We start from the raw sequence: 23,366 nt of genomic DNA on the forward strand, positions 1-23,366 counted from the left end.
TACCATAATATATATAAATAATTCATCATTTGAAGATGGTAGAAGGTGGTAAGTTAGTGGTAAATGCACTGGCCTTTGGAGCTGAAGGTGATGAGTTTAAATCTTAGCCGCACCAAGCTGCCAATTCTGGGCCCCTGAGTAAGGCCCTTAACCATATTGCTGTTGTATGAATGAGATAAGTGTAAATTTGCTCTGGAGAAGGACGTCTGCCAAATTCCATAAATGTAAAAATAAACTGCACTTTCCTCCTCATTTGAAAAGCTCACATTGATTTGGATTAGACAGCAGAAGAGCTGCACATCAGGTTAGAAAGCAGTGAGTAGCTGTGAGTCGACTCAGACGCTCAAGTGTCATGTTAGGGGCGTTAAAAACAGAGCGCAGCACATTAGAAAGCTGTAACCCGACACCGTGTAATAGTCCGGCGGAATATAGAAAGGCATGCGAAGCTCAGGCTCACTGGGAGTGGTATTGATTGGAGACAAGAGCCTCAGTGTGCAGGTCTGAGGTGGCGCAGTGCGACTGGACGAGAGCTGCGCCATTGTTCAGGGAGAACAGCAGGGAGAACCCAGCTGTACTGGGATCCGTTTCCCAAACCACAAACTGCTGCACTGGTGTGTATGTGTGATGGGGGGGGTGGAGGCTGATGAACAGGTTGAGGTGACACTCATGGTGTCAGGGCAATGCAGTCTGCACCTGACAGAGGTGAAGACAAAACGTCTTCTCATATCATTAAAGCGCTTTGAGTAGGAAGTGGTTCCCAAATGCTGACTTCCTGCTTCCTGGTTCACTTCAAAAACGTTGAAATTCCAGGATTTGTTTTTGTTGTTGTTATTCGGGTGAGGTTCTGCGATAAAGTCAAGGAAAAATCTGCTCGGCGATTAACAAATAATTTGGATTAAAAAAAAAATATATATATATATATTACTTCATAGCTTCAAAATTTTTAAATTAAAAAAATTAATACATTTTAATCAATACAATTTAATAAATTAATATCTACAGTTGAAAAAAGTAATAATTTATATATATAATTTTTTCCCTAGGATATTAACCTGAAAAAAATTTTGGATTTGAAAAGATTTTTTGCTCAATTCTTAAGATTTCTTTAAATATTGTTTGTATTCTGTATTTCATTTTTTATAAAACATACAGTACTTTATTTAAAAGCATTTTATTTATTTTATTATTCTATTCCATATCAAATAAAATACATTCAAATAATCACTGTAAAATCTATAAAAAAATTTGAAAAATATAAAATATTCAATTAAAAACAATCATTAAATAAAAGAATCTTGAAAATCAGACAACAAATAAATGCAAATCCATCTTGTAGTCTTGCACCTTATAATTTTATCTCTTCCTGTCCGAAATTGGAAAGTGATAGCTCAGTGACATTCTCAGATACGTCTCGTCAGAAGGTTGTGAGCTCAAATCCCAGCACCATTGCTGCCACGGCTGGGCCCTTGTGCAAGGCCCTTAACCGTAACCTGGTCAGTTGTGTAAATGGTATAATTGTAAGTAAATGCTGTAAATGTAAAAAATAAATGCAATTTCCTCCCCATTATAAAGCTCAGATTAATTTCTGTAAAATTGGCACGATTTTTCTTCCCAGTATTTAATGCAACTATCATTTCCTCAATAATTTACCTCAAGGTCAGACTTAAGGTCAATTCGAAGCATTCTTGTGCCAGCGCTACGTTTCCCACGTTACCAGTTTCCCACCAGACGTCTCACGATTGTCTCTGAGCCACTCGAAGACAAGGCGGTGTGCAGCGCTAATTGTCCTCCACGCGGAGAGCGGTTTAATTATGCCGAGCCGTCCTCGTTTTCTAATCTTCAGTAAACAAACCTTCTCTGTGTTGCTGTTTTTTAGTTAATAGCGTTATTTCATATGCTAATGGGACAGGTGCATTCAGCTGGCATGGGAACGCAGCCCTCGTCATAATTAGTAGCGGTCGTCGGCTGACAGCGCATCATTATTCAGTTCGACGTTGATGAAGAATGATTTCCGGAGTCGCGGCGTTCGCTGCCAGCGTCGCCTCGGGCCGGTCCACCAGCTCACGTTTTCAATACGGAGATTAGAAACGACCTGAGAATCGCTTGAAAAACCAATTTGCGGATGTACACAAATATATGTATACATGTTGGGGCAGCTACTGTATATGAGGCTCTTCTCCAAACCGTTACCATAAAGCTATAGATTCACTTCAACTTGAAGACCCAAACCTGTTCCAGCATGACAATGCAGACCCAGGCCTCCGCAATCTCCAATCTTCACAAGCACAATCTAACATCTTCCCAGAAGAGTGGAGGTCATTATAACAGCAAATGGGGACTACATTTGGAATAGGACAATTTACAGAAGAACCACATATGGCTGGAAAAGTCAGGTGTCCCAATACATTTCTCCATATAGTATATTTCCAGAGCGTATATCCACTTCATTTCAGTTTCTACCCATTGCTGCTTGTAGTTTCTCACTGGTTAAGGCTTTGGACTCTGGATAGGAAGGTCACAAGTTCAAATCCCAGCACCACCAAAGCTGGGCCCTCGAGCAAGGCCTATAAACCTGAGTCACTCTGAATAACAGCGTCTGCCAAATGCCGTAAATATAAATGAGACGTGTAAGATGAGAATCTTTCTGCCTTGCTGAATTTACGATTCTGATTGGTCAGAAGGTGCCGGTTAATATGTTTGGTCGCTATGGAGTCGGTTTTCGCGAGTTTACGATTTGTTTTCTCAGTAACCAATTAAATTATTTTTTTTAAAAAGAAGCAACAGTTTAATAGGTCGGCGTTTTGGTGCCATCTTAAAAAATACAATCAAATAAAAAGATTACGAGAATAAAGTCGCCGCACTATGCGTCGGTGTTGAAATCCTTCAGGGTTGATTTCTTTGATCTCGCCATCTCTTGAGAAAGAAGATCTTCTCGAATAGCACGCAGATGTAACCATCGATATCCTTCAAACTTCTTGTAGTGCTATGACTTTAATCTCGTAATCTACAGTAAGATTGACCTTTTTTAAGGTGCCACTAAAACGCTGTCATAGTTTAAAGCTGCTGTGTGTGAACTTTTTTTTTTAAGGTCCAGAACCAGGGTCACTGGCCTTTTTTCCAAAAGCTGTTATTTCTATGCATCAGTGACTCAACCGTAATGTTCAAATCAACGCCAAACCTGAGGCCGTTAAGTCGCAGTTGCAGAAGTGAGTACCAAAGCCAAAATACACGCAGCCCTGAGATGCAGGAATTCATATCCTGTGATTTCCATATGGTCAGGGGGAAGAAAAAAAAAAAAAAAACGAGGCAGGAAGTGGAGAAAATGAGCAAAGCAAACGAGAGCAAAGCCTTCTACTGCAGTATTCGCTTCTTAATACCTTCCCCCACCCTTCTCTCTCTCTCTCTCTCTCTCTCTCTCTCTCTCTCTCTCTCTCTCTCTCTCTTTCTATTGTAATGGCGAGGGCTGACTCAGCTTGTGCAGAGGTGGTGGGAGGAGGGGGAAGGGGGCTAGAGAAGAGAGAGAGAGAGAGGGAGAAAGAGAGAGAGAGAGAGAATTGTATGAGTTGTATGACTCACTGTTGGAAGTCAACAGAACGTCACCTTTGACACGATTAGATTGCAATCGGAAAGACTTGTGTTCATTTTCGTGAAAATAGTACGGCTCACACACACACACACACACACACACACACACACACACACACACACACACACACACACACACACACAGAGACAAATGTCATACCTCTTTGTTAAATTTTTTTTTTTTTGGTAATAATAATTTTAAAAAATGCTATAATTATTATATATAACTATTATATAAATTAGTATTATAGTTTTTTCTATATTTTTGATCAATATTTTTGGACATTGATAAGAATCACATACCCATAATCCCTCACACCTCTGATCCTATGTTCCTAGATCTTGTGATCTTCTCTTACTTCATTTTTTTTTTTATTCGAGAAATTTCCCCACTGTGGGACGAATAAAGGTATATCTTATCTCTCGACTTCCTCCTGCGGTGACAGTGGAACTTTTCTCTTTTTGCTCGTTTGAAGACTTAAATGGAAAACTCTATCGAATCCGGTTGATCAGTGATGAGCTCCACCTCGAATTAGTGCTAATTGGGAGACGTGTCTGTACGTGTGCAGACAGCGGGAGTTATGCTGAACTTCCTGACTTTTTCATGGCTAGTGATGTGGGCGGGGTCTGATTGTGGGCGGAGTTAGCACGCTGGAGAAACTGCCATTTGTCGGGACAATTCCGAATATTTTTACATTTTTACAAATGTTTTATTTTGATTTGAACCTGTGTAGTTTCTGAAGCGCAGTTTTTCGAAGTTTTGAAGATTGGAATTTGATGTCTTTTATTGATTTGAATTGAAATTCAATTGTAGCTCGAAGAATCTGTGGTTAAAAACGACAGCGATCGAATCCGCCGGCACTTTTCCAGATTCCAGAGTCTTATTTTGAAATGTTGAATCTGAATATGGATTGACACTGAAAAAAAAGTGTTTTGTTTATTGTAACTTCATTATATGGACTAAAGGTTTGTGGACACTTCTTTTTTTGAACATGTTCTTTTTTTGAACATCCCATTTCACATTTCTTTTATAATAGCCTCAACTCTTTTGGGAAGATGTTCCACTAGATTTTGGATTGTGCTTATTGAGATTCAGCCAGTTAGTAAAGTCAGGTTCTGGTGTACTGTATGTGAGATGAGGAGGCCTGGTAAAAAAATGTTTTATCCCAATAGGGTTTATAGCTTTATAGCTGGAGATCTTCCATTCTAACATATTTATGGAGCTGTCTTTGTGCACAGAGTTGTCATGTTGGAACAGGTTTGGGTCTCCTACTTCTAATCGAGGGAAGATTTTATGCTAGCACATCCAAAGACATTCTATACAGTTGTGAGCCTCCGAACCTTGAGGTAACAGTTTGTCAAAGAACCTCATATATAGCTGGAAATGTCAGGTGTCCCAATACTTTTGTCCAATTAGTATATGTTCATTCAAGTCATTTGACTTTAAGCCCCACCTCCTGCCAGATCTCCAAACAGTAAATGTATTTGCTTAAATCTTTGAAGGTGCACTATGTTCACATTTCCATTTACCTAAGATAAAGGGTCCGGCTAGGCTACATGATACAGGCTGGTACCCTTTTTCCGAGCATTTGATATGTCAGGAACCACAAGAGCAAGTCCGAGTGAGATACTGAAACGACTCACCTAGTGGTTTTTGCACAAACTAGTTAAATCCTAGCAACATTAGCCATACAACTTTAGCAACAGGGGAAAGGTGTAGCTCAGGGGTTAAGATTTTGGACTTCCGGTTAGAAGGTTATGAGTTCAAATCACACCATTGCTAAGCTGTTGGCACTTGAGCAAGTCCCTGAACCTCAACTGCTCAGTTGTATGAATGACATAATTGTAAGTCGCTCTGGATAAGTTCTAGTCGGCAAAAAAAAGCGAAACAATAGCGTCGTCAAAAAAGTTTTTTTGTGGTACTTAGACGGGACGGTTAAAACTTGCTACTTTTAAAATAAATAAAAAAATAGCTGTAGAGCTATTTGATTGGTAATGATGTGGCTTGGGAAAGAAAAAAAAAACTGGCGAATTTTTCGGAGCTGAAGTAAGATTTTCCTGACGAGTTTCTGAAGGGAATTCTTTTTTTCAATCGGTACGACCGCCAGGGAAAAGCTTCGGGTGTGACATGTACTGGCCACTGACTGGTTTCCGTAGCAACACTGTGTGTGTGTGTGTGTGTGTGTGTGTGTGGGTGACTACAGTCTTCAGTTACCCTACAAAACCACTAGTCAACCCCCAAGACATTTCCGCACAAACACATACACACTCACACACCGCACGAGTGTTTATGTTCTGAAAGGGATCCATGTGAACGAAAAAAAGAAATTGCAATTCTCTGTGTTAGCCATAATAAAAAACGGTATCCTGGCAACGGGCCTGAATAAAAAAACACATTTCTATCGCTCCAATAACAAACTGATTCGATTACTGCGCCACCGCGGCTGGGACGGTCTACCGCTCCCTTCTGGTGTGTGTGTGTGTGTGTGTCTATAATGAGTGTGTAAGTGGCTATGCGTGTATGAACTAACAAGCTGCCATGTCCAGGCTTTCGTTGGGTGTGTGTAAATCCATGAATATGTCTTACTGTGTATGAGTTATTATGTGTGTTCTCTAACAAGATTATAGGCCCAGATTTCAGTTCTTCAAGTGTGTGGGGGCATCCAGCCTTCTGGTAGGGGAAACGGCAGCTAATAACCTAAATCAACTGACCTGTTATCCTCATCATCAATCTCTTTAGAACAGCGGTCCTCAACCTTTTTTGCGCCATGGACCGGTTTAATGTCGGACAATATTTTCACGGACCGGCTTTTAAGGTGTGGCAGATAAATACAACATAATTAAATTATACGACCGCCATAAAAACGGGTGTTTTCCTAATCTAATAATAAACGTGAATCCACTGTGGGTTTTTTTTTTGCCAGCTTGGGGGTTTGAATTTAGCGGTAATGTATTATGTGTTAGCGGCTGGAGCAGCCCCTTTAAGAAGGTAGTGGATGTAGGTAAGACATGTGACCGAGGAATCTTGACATGCATCAAAAGTCTCAGGGATTGGGGACCACTGCTTTAGAGTACAAATATTAGGTCTACATGGTTGTCCAGATTATTTACGTCTCTAGTAACAAGAACTTTTATAAGGAGTCTCCAGTATCAGTGAGGGTCAGGGAACAATTGCATAGGAGTTACGGCATTTTACAGACGTCAGAGCAACTTACAACTTAGCAGTTGAGGGTTAAGGGCCTTGCTCAAGGGCCCAAAAGTGGCAGATTGGTGGTGCTTAGAATTTGAACTTGTGACCTTCTGATCTAAAGTCCAATGCCTTAACAACTGAGCTACCACCTCCCCACAGTAGCAGTTACTAACTTGCATTCGAGTTGTTCCATGGCATTATTGCACAAATTTACAAATTCTACAGTTGGTCCGAAAGCGTTGTTTAAAAGAGCTTTGAACACTTTGGAAAAGGTGCTTTTTAAAATGTCCAATAAAGAGCTTCATTAGGAAGCTTGGGTCATAGCGCAGGATCAGCAATGATCCCCTTGGAGCAGAGATGGCTTGCTCAAGGGCCCAGGAGTGGCAGCTTGGTGATACTGGGGCTTGAACCACCCGACATTCCAATCAGTAAACCAGCGCCCTAAACACTGAGCTACCACTTCCCAAGAATGTGTAGTAAAAGGAAAATAAAATTGATAACATTACTGTTGTGGTAACAGTAACTCCACTTCATCACACCATCCAGTAATTGATTATTTATCTCTAACTTCACATCCTGGAGCATTTTATTCCTTAATGAATGCATAGTTTTGAGAAGCAACCTTCTTCAAATGCTTTGTCTCTTTAGATGTTCCACGGCTAAGGTAATACGGAGAGATCTTCACATTGATAGAGAAACAGATGTAGGGGTTGTGAAGGTTTGGAAGGCATTATGTGGGTAGTATTCTAGCTCATTTTATGGAACATAATTAATCACTGTTCTTCATTGAACGTTTGCAACACAGTCTGAGAGATATGAAGGTTTTGCATTGGCTAAAAGGAGGTGCTTTCACCATGAAATACTATTTTGTATTCTATGGTATCTCTTTTCTTTGATAATTTCCTTTTTTTAAATGTCCGAGGAGCTTGATCCTTAGAGGAGAAATGACCTTTTGGTTTCTTGATACTAGTGTGTCTTTAGGAGAATAGATGGTAGCTATATTGTAGCTCAGTGGTTAAGGCTCTGGGTTACAGGTCGGAAGTTCAAGCCATGGTATCACCAAGCTGCCACTCTTAGCCCCTTGAGCAAGGCCCTTAAGCCTTTGTGCTCCAGGGGGGCTTTATCATGGCTGACCCCAGCTTCCTAAAATTGATGGAAGATTTACAAACTCAGTCTCACAAATCATTCAACTCTGCAACTCATCAACATGTTGATGACATCTTGTCCCAAACCTTTTCCCCCTTTTTTATCAGATAATCCCAGGACTAGCAGTTGAAGTCCGCACATTGTTCAAGCCCTCAGAATGCAAATTTGGTATAGGTATAGCCTTAGGGCTTAGGGAACCCCTTGAGTTATTATCCCCCTTTTGAGCCCATCCATCACCTCAGTGTATCCTCAGCACACCTCACCTTTACCGTCTGGCCTCAAAAAGACCATAGGGGAAGCAAAGTGTTCCTCTGGAGTATGGCCAGGCCTAATACAAAAAGAAAGAAAGGGAATGAGAGAGCCCGGGGACCAAGAGAAGGTTTTTTTGGGGAAAAAAATATTCTCACCAGGTTTACCTCAAGTTTAAACAATCACTTTCTCAACCTGATCTTCCGGAATCTCCTAAATCTTCTGAAAGGGCAATCAAGGGACAGAGCTGATTTAAGAAGTTGAGGAATGAAGGGTGGTGGAAAGGTTAATTGAAAGAGAAAAAAGGGAAAGTAAGAAAAAAACGACTGAGGTTTGTGCGGCTGTCCTCAGATGCTTGTAAAATTTGGGTTTGCACAGATGGAAGTTGTACAGAAGCGAGAGTGGAGCAGAGGTGACTGTTGGCCGGGTACGAGGGGGGGGGATTACAAGGAGGGGGCTCTTAGGAAAACAACCAAGAATAATGGAACAAGACAGAGTATTGCGAGGAAGGGAGGGGTCCTGCAATTTGAAAAAATTACCTTTCTAGCTCCAGCACTTGGAGAATTCCGCTGCCTGTAGAACACTGCTTACATTTCAGCGTGGCTGTAAATCACAGAAGTAGGACCTTCTGAAAAATCCAGCACTCTTGCCAAGTCCAGTGTAATGATAAATTCAAGACCTTCTAAATCCAGGATCCTGCCAACTCCAGTGTGGTAACGAGTTCAGGATCTTCTATACTGCGTACACCAGTGTGATAAATTCGGGACCTTCTAAAGTCAATATTCTGCCAACTCCAGTACAAGCTATTTTAAATTGAGCACCTCCAAGTGGCTGTCATTTCAGTACCGTTCTCCTTCTCCTAGATCTCCTCTACTGATCCAATGGTAGTGCAAGGTTCATGTGTAAGTGCTCCAAGTAAATTCAGGTCCTTCTAAAAGGCAATCCCTTGACACTTTCTGTGTAGTAAATGGACAACTTTCTATATACACTGCAGGATAATCGAAGTCCAACATCACAAAATTTTCTAGCTTTGTTTTATCCAGTTCCCTCCAGTGTCCTGCCAAACCCAGATTTCCAAGCAGCAAACAAAAACAATCTGCAGGGTTCATTTTGTTAATTGCACGCCATGATAATAAAAGCGTCATACAAACACTCGTTTTCCCCTCCATAAACTAGATACGTTTCTCTTCTTGCTTTTCTGACGTTTTGACCTTTTTTTTCTCTGGGGTGGTTTGTAGTTGTCGTTCTGATCGCGTCATCAACTTTGGCGCTCCAGTTGGGTTTTTGAGAAGTCGCACTGCAGGAAAAAGTGAAATCTTTGAACACCACCAGAATTTCATGAAAAAAATACAGATTTTGGCTCAGGATTATAGGAATTCTTTAGGATTTAAAAATTTGCCTACAAAACGTGGCCAAACTCGCACAGTGTGCACTTGGCTAACTCCAGTAGCTCTGCAAACCCAAGGTTTGGCAAATTCCAAGCCATTTCTAATTCTAGCACTTTACGAAGTCAGATATTTGGTAGACCCGGTACTGTACTTATTCCACCATCTTGCAGACTCCACTTTAATAGCGCTGTAACTCTAGAGTCAAACTCGTCCAAATTATTTAATTTTTGGCTATTTTCTCTCTTCAGCATCAAGGTTTATCTCGTGCCTTGGCAAAACTTTGAGTGGTCCCAGCTGTATCATTTGAGGCTGCTAGGTGGAGGAAACCCTAATGAATGTTTATTTTCACTAGAGTAGTGTTAGATAGGCTTGCCTGTGCTGAAGCTGGTGTAATGAGAGCAGTTCTATTCAGACGTTGAGGACGTACACACTTGGCCATCTGCTGGGACTCGGGCCTGTCTGTAAACCTGCGCTCCATTTTAGGAGCTTTGATTTCTCTCTGGCCCTCTGGCAAAATGAAGCACTTCGAGACTGTAACTCATCCCTGGGCTTCTCTGAGCATGCTCGACTACAACAGTTGTTTTTAGGGTAAAATAACCCGGGGTTGCAGTTTTGTCTTAAAAACCTCAGTGCTTTTGTTGGCTTCTGACAGAATTTGTTTATCAAACTGTTTTGGGATTTCAATCGCTTTTAATCTGTCAAAAGGAAAAGGCAAACAGGTCAATAAAGACCAAGAAGACACTCTTTCCTTGAGTGCTAGCGTTATGCTAGCCGAGATCAGCGCTTTGCATGATGATCTCAGAGCTTTAATCGCCGCAGACTTCATCTTATCCATTCACATTTTCTTTTTTTTGCCTATTGTCTCAGACCGGATCCCTGCTTTCCATCAGTCTCTCTGGCAGTCCAACTCTCCTTATCAAACCTCCCTTTAAGGTCTCTTACTTTTTCTCTTTTAATTTTTTTTCACTCAAACTTTGGAAAGTTTATATAGCAACTGTATCACTCTTATACTACATGTAATCCTCCAGCCCTGATTACAGACTGCAATCCTGGAAAATACCGTGTGAAGCCCAGGACCGGGCCTCTCAATCTATTTACACATATACTGATTGCTTTGAACTCCTACTACATGTAATACAGTCCAAATCGCGGGACATAAAAACGACCTCATATTTTACAATAAGTTTTGGTCTTACTGTGAGGACCTGCCAGGGTTCGTTCATTGTAAGTGAATCTGACTCACTTGAATAAATCTTGATGGTTTTCTGTTTTGGAAAATATCTCTGAGTATGCAGTAGTGGTTATGCTATTGGTACAGTACGACGAGTTCACTTATTGGTTACGCGATCTTTAAAAATGGGTAACGCGAGAAATACATTCCTGTCTGTCAATTATTTTCTGTCCTAATTAATCCTAATTCTGTCCTAATTGGAGATGTTTCATTTTACCTTTGCACATTACACTATATTGCCAAAAGTTTGCGGACACCTGACCTTTCCTGCCATATATGGGGTTGTTTTTCAAACTGTTACCGCAATGCTGGAGGCAAACAATTGTATAGGACGTCTTTGGATGCGGTGTAACAAACTTTTACATTCACATGAACTTGGAAACCCAAAGCTGCTCCAACATGACAATGCCCCTGTGCACAAAGCCTATATCTATGTAGATCTTGATCTATGTGGATTGCTATTCAGCTCTGATCTTAACCCTACTGAACACCTTTGGGATGAATAGAAACACTGACCTCACCTACATCAGCACACCTAAATATTCCCAGAATAGTGGAGGGAATTCTAAGAGCAAATTAGGACTAAATGTGGAATGCTCAAAAATCACAAACCATACTTATGACTAGGTGTTTGCAAAATTTTGACAATATAGTGTATGTTCTAGTGATGGGAAGATCGGATCATTTTAGTGACTTGGTTCTTTAAATCTTGTTCATCAAAATGGATAAATCTTTTAGTTCATTTCGTTCTATTAATGAAAGAATATAATAAAATGTTATATTTTCAATTAGCAGATCCCCAACACGTCTGCATACATCAACATTGACTGTAATTCAAATAATATATATGCATAACTGCATATTAACTGCATAGCATCTTTGGGAGTCATGTGACAAAAGAACTAAGGCCTCGGACCAGATGAACTACTCAATTCTGTTTCCTGTACACAAGATTGTCTGCATGTCCAGCAGACAATGAACGAATCACTCTTTGAGACTTGTTCTTCTGAGTCACATTAAAGACTCATGAATGATCCATCACTATTATGTTCATTGTCCGTCATTTGTCAGTGTCGGTTTTTAAAAACAGCAGTGCTGCTGGTTGGAGATTTCCATATGATGCACTGTTTCTCAAACTAGTACTGACGTTAATGTGTTTCAAACCCCAGGAACATTACAGCACCTGAAAACCCCAAAGCTGAGTGGACCATTAATGTTTGCACTACCCGAATAAAAGTCACCCTGTTGGTGGTCTTGTTTTCTGATAGATGGTGTGGAGCCACAGATCTCAAAATAGAGTGCAGGGACCCCACTGATGTCCAGCAGGTTTATCCAGGGCATTTCTTTCTGTATTACTTAGTAGAGGTTGGTGTGGACTGGTGTTTCCGGCATTTGCCAAATAAACTGACAGTTATCTCAATAATAAAACTAAGCAATTGACAGCTTGGTGATGCTCGGATTTGAACCCATGACCTTCCTGGGAGAAGTCCAACATGTTTCCACTGAGCTACCACTTCTCTTAGCACTGGTTGAGAAACCTCTTCCAAGTAAGATTTTTCTTGAAGAGGTTTCAAGAGCCTTTGGCTCTGTCTGCCATGAGGACGAGGTGAAACAGGCTTCTTCAGAACTTGCGGAGTTTATTGGCAAATATCAGAATGCGCATGTTTTCCTCTAGAATGACGTGTGAGAATGAGGTGTATCGACGGCATAGAGGCAATCTGTGGTGTTGGGTGTGTTATATGTTGCTTCACTGTGGGGTTGGGAGAGTCAGGTTGGGTTTGGTTGGGTGCTGTTGGTACAGGACCCAGTTAAGAGCGAGTTCCCCCCTGGATGGGGATGTTGTGTAGTGTTGCGTTGTGTTTTCAGAAGAAGAGAGTTTGTGCGACTGGAATAGTTTAGTGTTGGTGCTTATGGGAGATGAACAACTGATTGCATGGGATCTGTGCTTTTTAATAGTCATATTCAGTATATACACTCATTTAACTGTATTCTGTCTCTTTTTTTGCCTTTTGCTTTTTCTCTCTCTCTGTCTCTTACTTTACACTGACTCAGTTCCCCCTCTTTCTTTCTTTCTTTCTTTCTTTCTTTCTTTCTTTCTTTCTTTCTTTCTTTCTTTCTTTCTTTCTTTCTTTCTTTCTTTCTTTCTTTCTTTCTTTCTTTCTTTCTTTCTTTCTTTCTTTCTTTCTTTCTCTCTCTCTCTCTCTCTCAATCTCTCTCATGTCTGTTCTGGTTTTAAAACGTTGCCGTTGTCATCAGTAGCGTTTGAAATCCAGACTTGGAACGTGCTGATATTAGATTTTTATTCATTATCAATTTGGGAAAACTGTTTGTGTGCTTTGAATGTTTATTGAAGGAAAGCGGCAATTATCTGTGCTGTTTAAACTCACAGACGAAAGCAGATAAACTGTTAGTCGATGTGTGATTTGTCACTTGCTGAAAAGTTTCTGATGAGAAACATTGCAACTACACGTCATTTTATTGCTGTTCTGATTTTTATCAAATTAAACAGGTGAGAACAGAGGCAGAGGCAGAGTATGAGCGGGACAGAGGCAGGACACGAGCAGGACAGAGGCAGTGTATGAGCCGGACAGAGGCAGGACACGAGCAGGACAGAGGCAGAGTATGAGCGGGACAGAGGCAGAACACAAGCAGGACAGAGGCAGAGTATGAGCGGGACAGAGGCAGAGTATGAGTGGGACAGAGGCAGAACACAAGCAGGACAGAGGCAGAGTATAAGCGGGACAGAGGCAGAGTATGAGTGGGACAGATTCAGGGCATGACCAGGACAGAGGCAGGACCAGTAGCAGGACAGAGGCTGGGCATAAGCAGGACATGATCTGGACGGAGGCAGGGCACAAGTCGGATGGGGCAGGGCCAGGACACAGAGGCAGAACATGAGCAAGGGTATTAAAAGGTAGGACATGAGCAAGACAGATGCAGGACATAAGCAGGATATGGGCAGGACAGAGGGGACATTAGAAGGATAGAGGCAGGATGTTGACCAAGCAGAACATACGCAGGATGAGACACGAACAGATCTAAGCCGGGAAACCGGCAGGACAGAGGCAGGGCATGAAATATAAAAATCTAAGGATTGAGAATTAAAGTGATGTCTTTATTTGATGGGAAAATGCAGCACACTGAAAGAACAGTTTTTTCCTACAGTTTCTGATGAGTAATAGTTGAGGTCGTGTCCCGTCATGTTCGGATGCTGCTCACTATGGAATATGGCTGAGACAGAAAATCGGTAGATAGTTGTTTTTTGCTCCCCTTGTTGATGAGACAAAGGTCAGAGGACAAATGTCTGGATCAGTTTGAGCTGCCAGGAAGGATATAGCAACTCATATTAACACTTAATATATATCAAATGGATTTTTTATTCATTTTGCCATTAATATAATATATTACTGCTGTTATTTATTATATAGCACTCGTATTAATACACTCTGAACCGCCTCCAGTGCTTATTTCTATTTTGTCCTCTACATCATTTACGCTGCTTCGGAAATAAGACGCACTTTATTTTCCTGCTCCTCCGTAGGCATCGTCGTCCCGGACGGAATGCAGAGGGTAACACTGTAGATCTCGGGTCGCCGTGTCGTATAATCGATCATCGTGACTGATTATGACCTCAATTTCAACTTCTATGCAAACAGATTACTAATACACGGAAAATTTTTTTAAGACATCATGGCTCTCGCTATGACTATGTATGTACACACACACACATTTATACACACATACACTTATACACACGCAAACAGTTTCAGATGCATATGATGCTTGTTTTCTAACGGCTCTACATACATGTTTAGTCAGCGCTTTCTTTCTTTCTTTTTTTCCTTGTTGTTGTTTTTTTTTACTGGCACACCACCACCGCCACAGCTAGCATCGTTGCTGGCATTTAGCGATGCAACTGCACAAAGTATGGAAGCGATTAGCAAAGCCAAACGTAATGCTGCTGCTCTAAACAGAGGAGGACCTGCGGTCGGCGAACAGCCTCGAAGGCGTACACATGTGTATTGTTGTCGAAACTCACCGCTAAGACGGAAAATAGTCAACAAAAGCTAATTGGATAAATGAGGCCTGGCTGTGGTTATGCTACGACAATGAACTGCTGCGGGCTGGAATGTTTTTTTTTTTTTACTGGAAAACACCGTTTTATTATTTTTTTTTGCTCCGATTTGGCGGAATATAAATGGAGGGAAATATTTCAGGAACTTGCCGTGCGACCGAACAAAAATACGTTTGAAATATATCACAAGCGATGGGGAAAGGTGGGAGGAAGGAGGCTAGTTCAAGTCTTTTCTAATTGCCATTCACCTGTGAAGAAGTGAAGAACTTTTATAATTACATATCACTGTATTCAATTAGTTTTTTTTTAAGTCTATTACATAAACTTTACACTTGAGGATACTGCCCTCCCCCATGGTGTACCCTCTACCCCAGTCTCAAAGATTTGTACCCTTAGGTGCACCTTAGTATATTTTTAACCCTGTCTCAAGGATTTTTACCCTAAGGTGTACTTTAGTCTCGATTTAACCCAGTTTAAAAGATTTGTACCATGAGCTGCACTGTAGTAACTTGTTACCCCAGTTTCAAGAATTTTCACCTTGAGGTGCACTTTAGACTCCTTTTACCCCAGTCTCAAGGATCTTTACCCTGAGGTGCACTTTAGACCCTTTTTACCACAATTTTAGGGATTTGTACCCTGAGGTGCACTGTAGTACCTTGTTACTCTGGTCTCTAGGTATTGAACCTTAGTACCTCATTAGTACCCTGAGGTGCACCTTAGACCCTTTTTTTACCCCAGCTTAAAGGATGTGTATCTTTTGATGCACTTTATTACCTCATTTGCACAATCTTAAGGATTGGTACCCTGAGATGCTCCTCAGTATCTCTTGTTTGAAAGTTTATGGACTTATTTAATGAATCTAAATTTTAAGTCCTAAACTCATTTCCTGTCTTCCTTTTCCCCTACAGGATGAGTTCCATCCGTTCATTGAGGCGCTCCTGCCGCATGTCCGAGCCTTTGCCTACACCTGGTTCAACCTTCAGGCGCGCAAACGCAAGTACTTCAAAAAGCATGAGAAGCGCATGACCAAAGACGAGGAGCGCGCCGTCAAGGATGAGCTGCTGGGCGAAAAGCCTGAGGTCAAGCAGAAGTGGGCGTCACGCCTGCTTGCCAAGCTGCGCAAGGACATCCGGCCCGAGTGCCGCGAGGACTTTGTTCTTTCCATCACAGGAAAGAAGGCACCCTGCTGCGTGCTCTCCAACCCTGACCAGAAGGGCAAGATGAGAAGGATCGACTGCCTGAGGCAAGCCGACAAGGTGTGGAGACTTGACCTGGTCATGGTGATCCTGTTCAAGGGGATTCCTTTGGAAAGCACGGACGGTGAGCGCCTGGTGAAGGGTCCGCAGTGCTCCAACCACATCTTGTGTGTCCAGCCGCACCACATCAGCGTCTCAGTCAAGGAGCTGGATCTCTACCTGGCCTACTTTGTGCAGGAGAGAGGTGAGTTTGCATGCTTGCATGGTATACCTCTAACAGGGGTGGGCGATATACTGTATAGAACTGTATGAACGTGCCATATTATGGATTTTGCTATACTGTGGATACCGTTACATATTTATCATATCGTCTTGTTCAGTTTGGCAATCTTTACAACTTTTACCACTTGAAAATTATGCTACAGAATCAGAGGCTGAACGTTTTTAACTTTTTTCCTCTACTGTGTCCAACTTAATAGAGCACAAACCCCCTACTCAGACACACACACTAGCAATGTAATACAGTTTGCAGTTACCCCGAAGTGCACCTTAGTACCTTGTTATCCCAGTTACCCTGAGGTGCAATTATAGCCTATTTTACCCCAATTTTGAGAACTTGTACCTTAAGATGCACCATAGTACTGCGTTATCTCAGTTTCTAGGACATTTACCTTAGAACCGCATTTGCTCAGTGTCAATGTTTTTTACCTTGAGGTGCATTTTAGTCTCTTTTTACCCCAGTTTTAAGTAATTGTACCCCAAGGTGCACCGTAGTGTCTTGCTACTCTTGTTTCTAGGACTTGCACCTTAGTACCTCGTTTGCCCAGTGTCAAGGATTTTGACCCTGAGTTGCATGAGTTTGTGAGCTTGTGAGATTTAACAATAGGCACGGCAAAATTAAACAAGATGAGTGAACACTCAAAAAGTCATGTTTAAGAGCACGAGGAAGAATTGGTTAAAAAGAGGTGGGGTTCCTCTGTCTTATGGAACTGGATTGAGACCAAAATCTCCAACATTGACCAACAAATAATACTATGCAATTTGTGTCGCTATGTTGTCGCCAAAGGTGGAAACGAATTGCATTTCCCACATTAGTCATTTGTTTCGCTGATTTTCCCGGTCTCTTGTGGATAACGAATGAAATTTATTAATAAAAATATAATTGTTAATTATTAAATGAAAAACAATGGTAATACAGTAGAGTACTGTATACATAAATTACTGTGCGGCATATATCATACATTCACACAAGAGACGAAGAACACGCAGTGGTGTTTACAAATGATATTCCCGGAGGCGGCATACATGCGAAGTCGAGCACGGCTCCCACAAAGCATACAATAAAGTCTTCATTCTCTGCCGGTGCTCTTTATGACAAGACAAGCAAAAATTTTTTAAGACAATTGCAATAACAATAACAACTGCAATAACACATTGCATAGTGAAGGACATGGTACCCATACAAACTGTGGAGAAAGAAGGTTTCAGAAAGGACATTTGTGTTCATTAACCACAAGGGAGGTCTGGGGTGCAGTCAGTTTTATAATTCATCCCAAAGGTGTTCAGTAGGGATGAGATCAGAGCTCTATAGCAGCAGATCTTCCTCTCCAAAGCATGTAAACCAGATCTTCAGTTTGTGCACAGGGGCATCACCATGCTGGAATAGGTTTGGGTTTTTTTGAGTTTGAATGAACGCAAAATTTTATTATAGTGTAATTTAGCTGAACTTTGCTGCAGCTTTACAGAGAATGTTGGAAATGCTGCATTTATTTAGTTCTAAGTTTAAAATACACATTTTTCCTGTATTTTAGGAAAGGTTTACAATAAGGGATATAAAAAAACAGCAAAATTACAGTACAAAGAAAGCTCTGTACAGCATACCTTTTGCCCTGAATAGCTGCAAGGTGACAGTTGTGCACCTTTGGTGCAAATCACGGAGGATACCCTTCTGAGAAAAAAAAAAAAAAAAAAAACCAGCCTGAGTCATCTCTTTCCCCGAACAGGAGACGTTGCGAGAGATAGAGCGAGGGATGTTAATCAGCACTAATTAGCCACGTCTAAAATGCTTCCAAAAAAGGGCAGATCTTCAGGTTTAACTTCAGAAGCGAGGAAAATACAGAAGATCTAAGAAATACGGGTTTAAAGAATAAACATTATTTGTACTCAGCAGCAATTTGTACTCAGTAACAAATAGGACTGGATGATACACTGTACAGACAAAGATTTGGACACCTGACCATAAGATTTGGTTTGTCCTTTTTTAAAATCCCATTTCACATTTACTCTACATTTGCTGTTATAAAAACCTCCACTCTGCTGAGAAGACTAGATGATCTAGATTTTCTGTGGAGATTTGTGGAGATTCATTCAGCCACAACTCAGATACTGATGTAGGTGAGGTGAGGAAACCTGGGGGTGCAGTCAGCGTGAGAAATCCATCTTTGAGTTGGAGCTCCACAGCAGGAGATCTTTCGCTCCAACCCATGCGTAAAGTATATCTTTATGGAGCTGGCTGTGTACACAGGGTTTGCATTGTAATGTTGACGCAGGTCTGGGTCTCCTAGTTCAAGTAAAGGCAAAAAATTTTATGCACATTCAAAAACGTCCTATACAATTGTGCGCCTCGAAGTTTGTGGAAACAGTTTGGGGGCTGGACATATAGTGGAAAAGTCAGGTGTCCCAATACTTTTGTGTAAATAGTGTATATTTATAAAAAATATTCTGTGTTCAGCTAATAACCAGCTTATTATTATTATTATTATTATATTATGTTTATTATATATTATTATAAGTTTTTCCATTTGTGATATTTTATCTTAATATAGCGAAAGTGGTAGCTCAGTAATAAGGCTCTGGGTTTCTGATCAGAAGGTTGCGGGTTCAATCCCCGATATCGCCATGGTGCCACTCTTGGCAGCTTAACCCTCTGTGCTCTAGGGGCGCTGTATCATGGCTTCCCTGCGCTCTGACCCCTGTTTCCTAACATCGCTGGGATACGCTAAGAAAGAATTTTGCTGTAATGTCCATGTGACAGATATAAAGCATCTTTCTTTTCATTTATTTTGAATAATTTTGTGTTATAAATCTTTTTATTGATATGTTGTAAACACGAAACGTTATTTTAATTATAGTATAATAGAGAGCGCTGATCCTTCAGCCGCTAATCGGTGTGGATCGGTTTTCCAGATGAGCAGCTTTTTCCAATAGTACCAACGCAACACTACGTACGCAATTACGTCGTTGCGCACACATTTGTTGCCACGGCAATGTTACTATTATTGCTTAGCTAGTGTAACTTAGTGTTATTTTCTGTGGCATCTTTTTTCTCTTGACCCAAAAAAAAAGGACCGGTAGAAGGACCGTTGTCGATTATTTTCAAATGCCACCCAGGTTGTCGCTGTTGGACCCTTGAGCAAGGGTTTTAACTCATAAACACTTAGTTGTGTTAAAAAAGAAAGATAATTGTTAGTTGATTTGGATAAGTGTATTTCTACCAAATGCCATAAATGTAAACGCATTCCTAGCGTTCAGAAAGGCAGCGAGTTTGATTTCTGTTCCTCCACATTAAACGTGTGCTCCATTATGTGGATGTGTCGTGCAAACTGTCGGGATGTGCACATCTGGCCAGTTGTTTTGGAAAGAATATGTATGCACGATGTTACGTAGTGAACGAGCGACGGCTTGTGCAGCTGCAGTTTGCATGCACGAGTGCAGAAGTAGCAAGAAGTCGATGCTCCAGAGTGGTCTGCGTTTCAGAATGATGAGGTGTGTGTGTGTGTGTGTGTGTGTGTGTGTGTGTGTGTGGCAGGAGTGACTCACAGTGTGGTAAGTGAGCGTGTTTGTTGAATTCCCCCCACTGATGAATCGCAGTTTTTCATCTCTGAATCCGTATTTTTTTTTCTCCTCTATGCCGGCTTCAGTAAAACTCCCTGTACTGTGTAAGGAAATCCGACGCAACAAAACACACCACGGCCTCCAAAAGTGCACTCCTGAGCGCATAAAAGTGTGTGTGTGTGTGTGTGTGTGTGTGTGTGTGTGTGTTTGAAAGAGTACACATAAATCAGATGGGACACCAGGAGCCGAATTATTACACTAGACACACACACATCTGTAAGAAGCGTCACAGGAGCGGTTGAGAGAAGGTCTCTAAGAGAAAGAGAGGGAAAGGCCTGAGAGAAAAAAAAAGAGAGAGAGAGAGAAAGAAACCTCCCTCCTTCCCTCCTTTTCACCCTCTCGACCTTCAGACGCACTTGTCTGGGTCAGAGAGGCGGCCCGAGAGTCACCTGACCATCCGAGTGGCCTACAAAGCCTTGGCTGTAAAATGAAAGATAAGGAGCTGGAGAGAGAGAGATAGAAAGAGTGGGAGAGAGAGAGAGAGGGGGAGAGAGATATATCCCAGCATTCAGCATTCATTCTTAAAGCTGCAGTGCATTCATTCCTTCCATGCAGGACTTTTCCGTCGCACAATGTACCATTCTCGATTCTGATTGGTCGTAATGTCTCGATTTGTGTTATTATTATCGTTTCCATAGCAACGGTTCATTCGCAGAGACTCGAACATGTTTTTTTTTTCCAAAGAAACACAGAAGGAGTCTCCAGTGCCGGTGCTTTTTTGTAACAGTCAGTCAGTTTTCCATTTCGGGGACGTGACGAGACACATTTATTTTTGTCCCATTACCTGCAGAAGAACATGAGCCGCAGACGTGAAGAGAAACGAATAAAATGTACACTGTGGAGTTCTGTAACGAATTACCCATGCTGTCTGGGGCAAATATGCCATTTAAATCTCTCTCTCTCTCTCTCTCTCTCTCTCTCTCTGTGTCCTTTTTTTATTCTTTCTTTCTCTCTGTGTCCATATTCTCGTTCTCTTTTTCGCTCTTATTCTCTCAGTGCCCATTGCTCTCACTCTTTTTCTCTTTTCTCTTTGTGTTGTGGTTCAGTCTTGTCTTGTCTCTGTTTTTTTTTTGGAATGTTGCTAATGAAGCGTTACCCACGCTGCTCTCCCTTTTACCCTTTCACCCCGAATCCACATGGACCGTTGGCTCCAATAACACACACACACACACACACACACACACACACACACACACACACACACACACACACACACACACTTACTCACACACACACACACACACACACACACACACACACACACACACACACACACACACACACTGCCTTCAATCACCAATACATAATCATTATCTGTTGTGTCACAGCACAGTGTGTCTTTTCTTTCAACAGGATTATAATCTGCCTCAATTTCCTCTCTCTCTCTCTCTCTCTCTCTCTCTCTCTCTCTCTCTCTCTCTCTCTCTCTCTCTCTCTCTCCCTCTCTCCTTTTCTCTTGCTCCCCCCTCTTTCCTGCTAAATTTCTCAATCACTGGAATCAATCTGGCATGAAGACATGTCAAAACAAATGGCATGGTGGTTTGACTAAAGAGCGACACCAGGCTGGAGCGATAGAGAGCCTGCACTCGTCCTGCAGGATTCGTCCTTCCTCTTCCTTCCTTCTCTTGTCCCTCCTTCTCTCTATGGTGTGCAAGGAGGGACAAAAGGAAAAAAATAAAAACACATATCTCTACGGTCAGTTCACATACACTGTAAGTCAGAGCAGGGCGTTCCTGCACACACACACACACACACACACACACACACACACACACACGGTAAACACAGCGAGGCAGGAATGCGCTCCAGTGCTCCGGCAGCGGAAATTTGGGAGGGGTGGGAGGACGAGGGTCAGCTCAGGTCAAGTTCAGCGGCTCACCTGCCTCCAGTAGAGGGAGATGTTCCTTCGGCGCTACATTTAAAGGCACAGCGTTTCGATTTTTCCCAATTTCTCCCCAATAGACAAACGTTTGAAGACACCTGATCATAAGATTTGAGCGTAACATTTGAGCTTCCTGTTCCACATTTTCAGGGAAGATGTTACATTAGATTCTTGGGAGATTCCTGGAGATTCATTCAGCCTTCAGAATGTTAGTAAAGTCAGGTACTGATGTAGGTGAGGTGAGAAGACCTGGGGTGCAGTCAGCATGAAAAATTCATCCCAAAGGTGTTCAATAGGGTTGGAACTCTGTAGCCGAAGATCTTCCACTCTAAATTATGGAAATCATATCTTTATGAGCGGGTTTTATGCACAGGGGCATTGTCATGCTGGAACAGGTTTTGGTGAACAGGTTTTTTCACTGGACCTCCATTAGTGACTAGTGGTCCCGTCCTTTTCTTCTCTCCGAATCCACCGGATTCATCCTGACATCCTACTGTACTGCTTTATTCGGAGACCACTTAGTGTTTCTATGGACACCCTTAAAAGAAGTGGTAGCTCAGTGGTTAAGGTTGCTGATCAGAAGGTTGGGGGATCAAGCCCCTGTTTTGTCAAGCTGCCATTCTTAGACCCCTTGAGCAGGACCCTTAACCGTCAGTGCTCTTGGGACACTTATCATGGCTGACCATTTGTTCTTCCCGCAGCTTCCAAACATCACTGAGACATCCGAAGAAAGAATTTGACTCTGCTGTACATGTGACAAGTATAAAGCTTCTTATTATTCAATTATTCCGTATCATTTCATTTTATAAATCTTTTTGTTGATACGTTTTATTGGATAGCAAATTGACACGGAAATGTAGCGGAAAATAGTGTAATCGGTGCCGATTAGTTTTTCCGAACGAGCAGCCTTTTCTAATAGTAGCAATGCAACCCTACGCAATTACGTCGTCGCTCACGCAATCGTTGCCATGGCAGTGTTACTTTTATTGCTTAGTTAGCGTTTATGGAAGGAGCCTTGCACGTCAGCGGCGTGTAACTTTCTGTAAAATCTTTCTCATCATGACACACGGTTTCGCGTTCTGTTTTTCACTTTCAAGCACGATTTCTTTCTTGATTTTAAACGAGAAGAGCGAAGGAAAAAGTGTGTTCGTTCTCTGTACATTAAAATGGTTCAGAAAAGAAAAATCGGTGAATATCCTATCAATGAAGAATTCACTAAACAGTACACCTTAACTGTAATGAATGGACATTCGGTGTCACTTAGATGAGGATGGGTTTCCTTTTGAGTCTGGTTCCTCTCAAGGTTTTTTCCTCATGCCATCTCAGGGAGTTTTGAATTGAAATGAATTGAATTACATTTTTTTTTCCTCTCAACATTGTCCCTAATTGTTGCTCATTAGGTCTAACCTTATAGGGACTGACTTATAAATTGAAGATTTATATTCCTAATCTATTTATCTCTATAAGAATAGACAATGTCTATTGCTAAAATTGCTATACAAATAAAATTGTAATTAATTGATTCAAATA

The 23,366-nt window shown here is 41.5% G+C and overlaps 1 protein-coding gene across 12 annotated transcripts in view; it reads left to right on the forward strand.

The window, feature by feature from the left end:
* Positions 1-23,366, forward strand: part of nfic (nuclear factor I/C) — a 149,795-nt gene that overhangs the window by 31,191 nt on the left and 95,238 nt on the right. For all 12 annotated transcript variants that reach the window (XM_083554986.1, XM_083554988.1, XM_083554989.1 and 9 more), the window contains exon 2: positions 15,773-16,304. In XM_083554986.1, the coding sequence (XP_083411112.1) occupies positions 15,773-16,304 (532 nt within the window). The remainder of the gene's footprint in view (positions 1-15,772; positions 16,305-23,366) is intronic.

Source organism: Silurus aristotelis (assembly GCF_946808225.1).
Source record: "Silurus aristotelis genome assembly, chromosome: 11".
Classification (NCBI taxonomy): Eukaryota; Metazoa; Chordata; class Actinopteri; order Siluriformes; family Siluridae; genus Silurus; species Silurus aristotelis.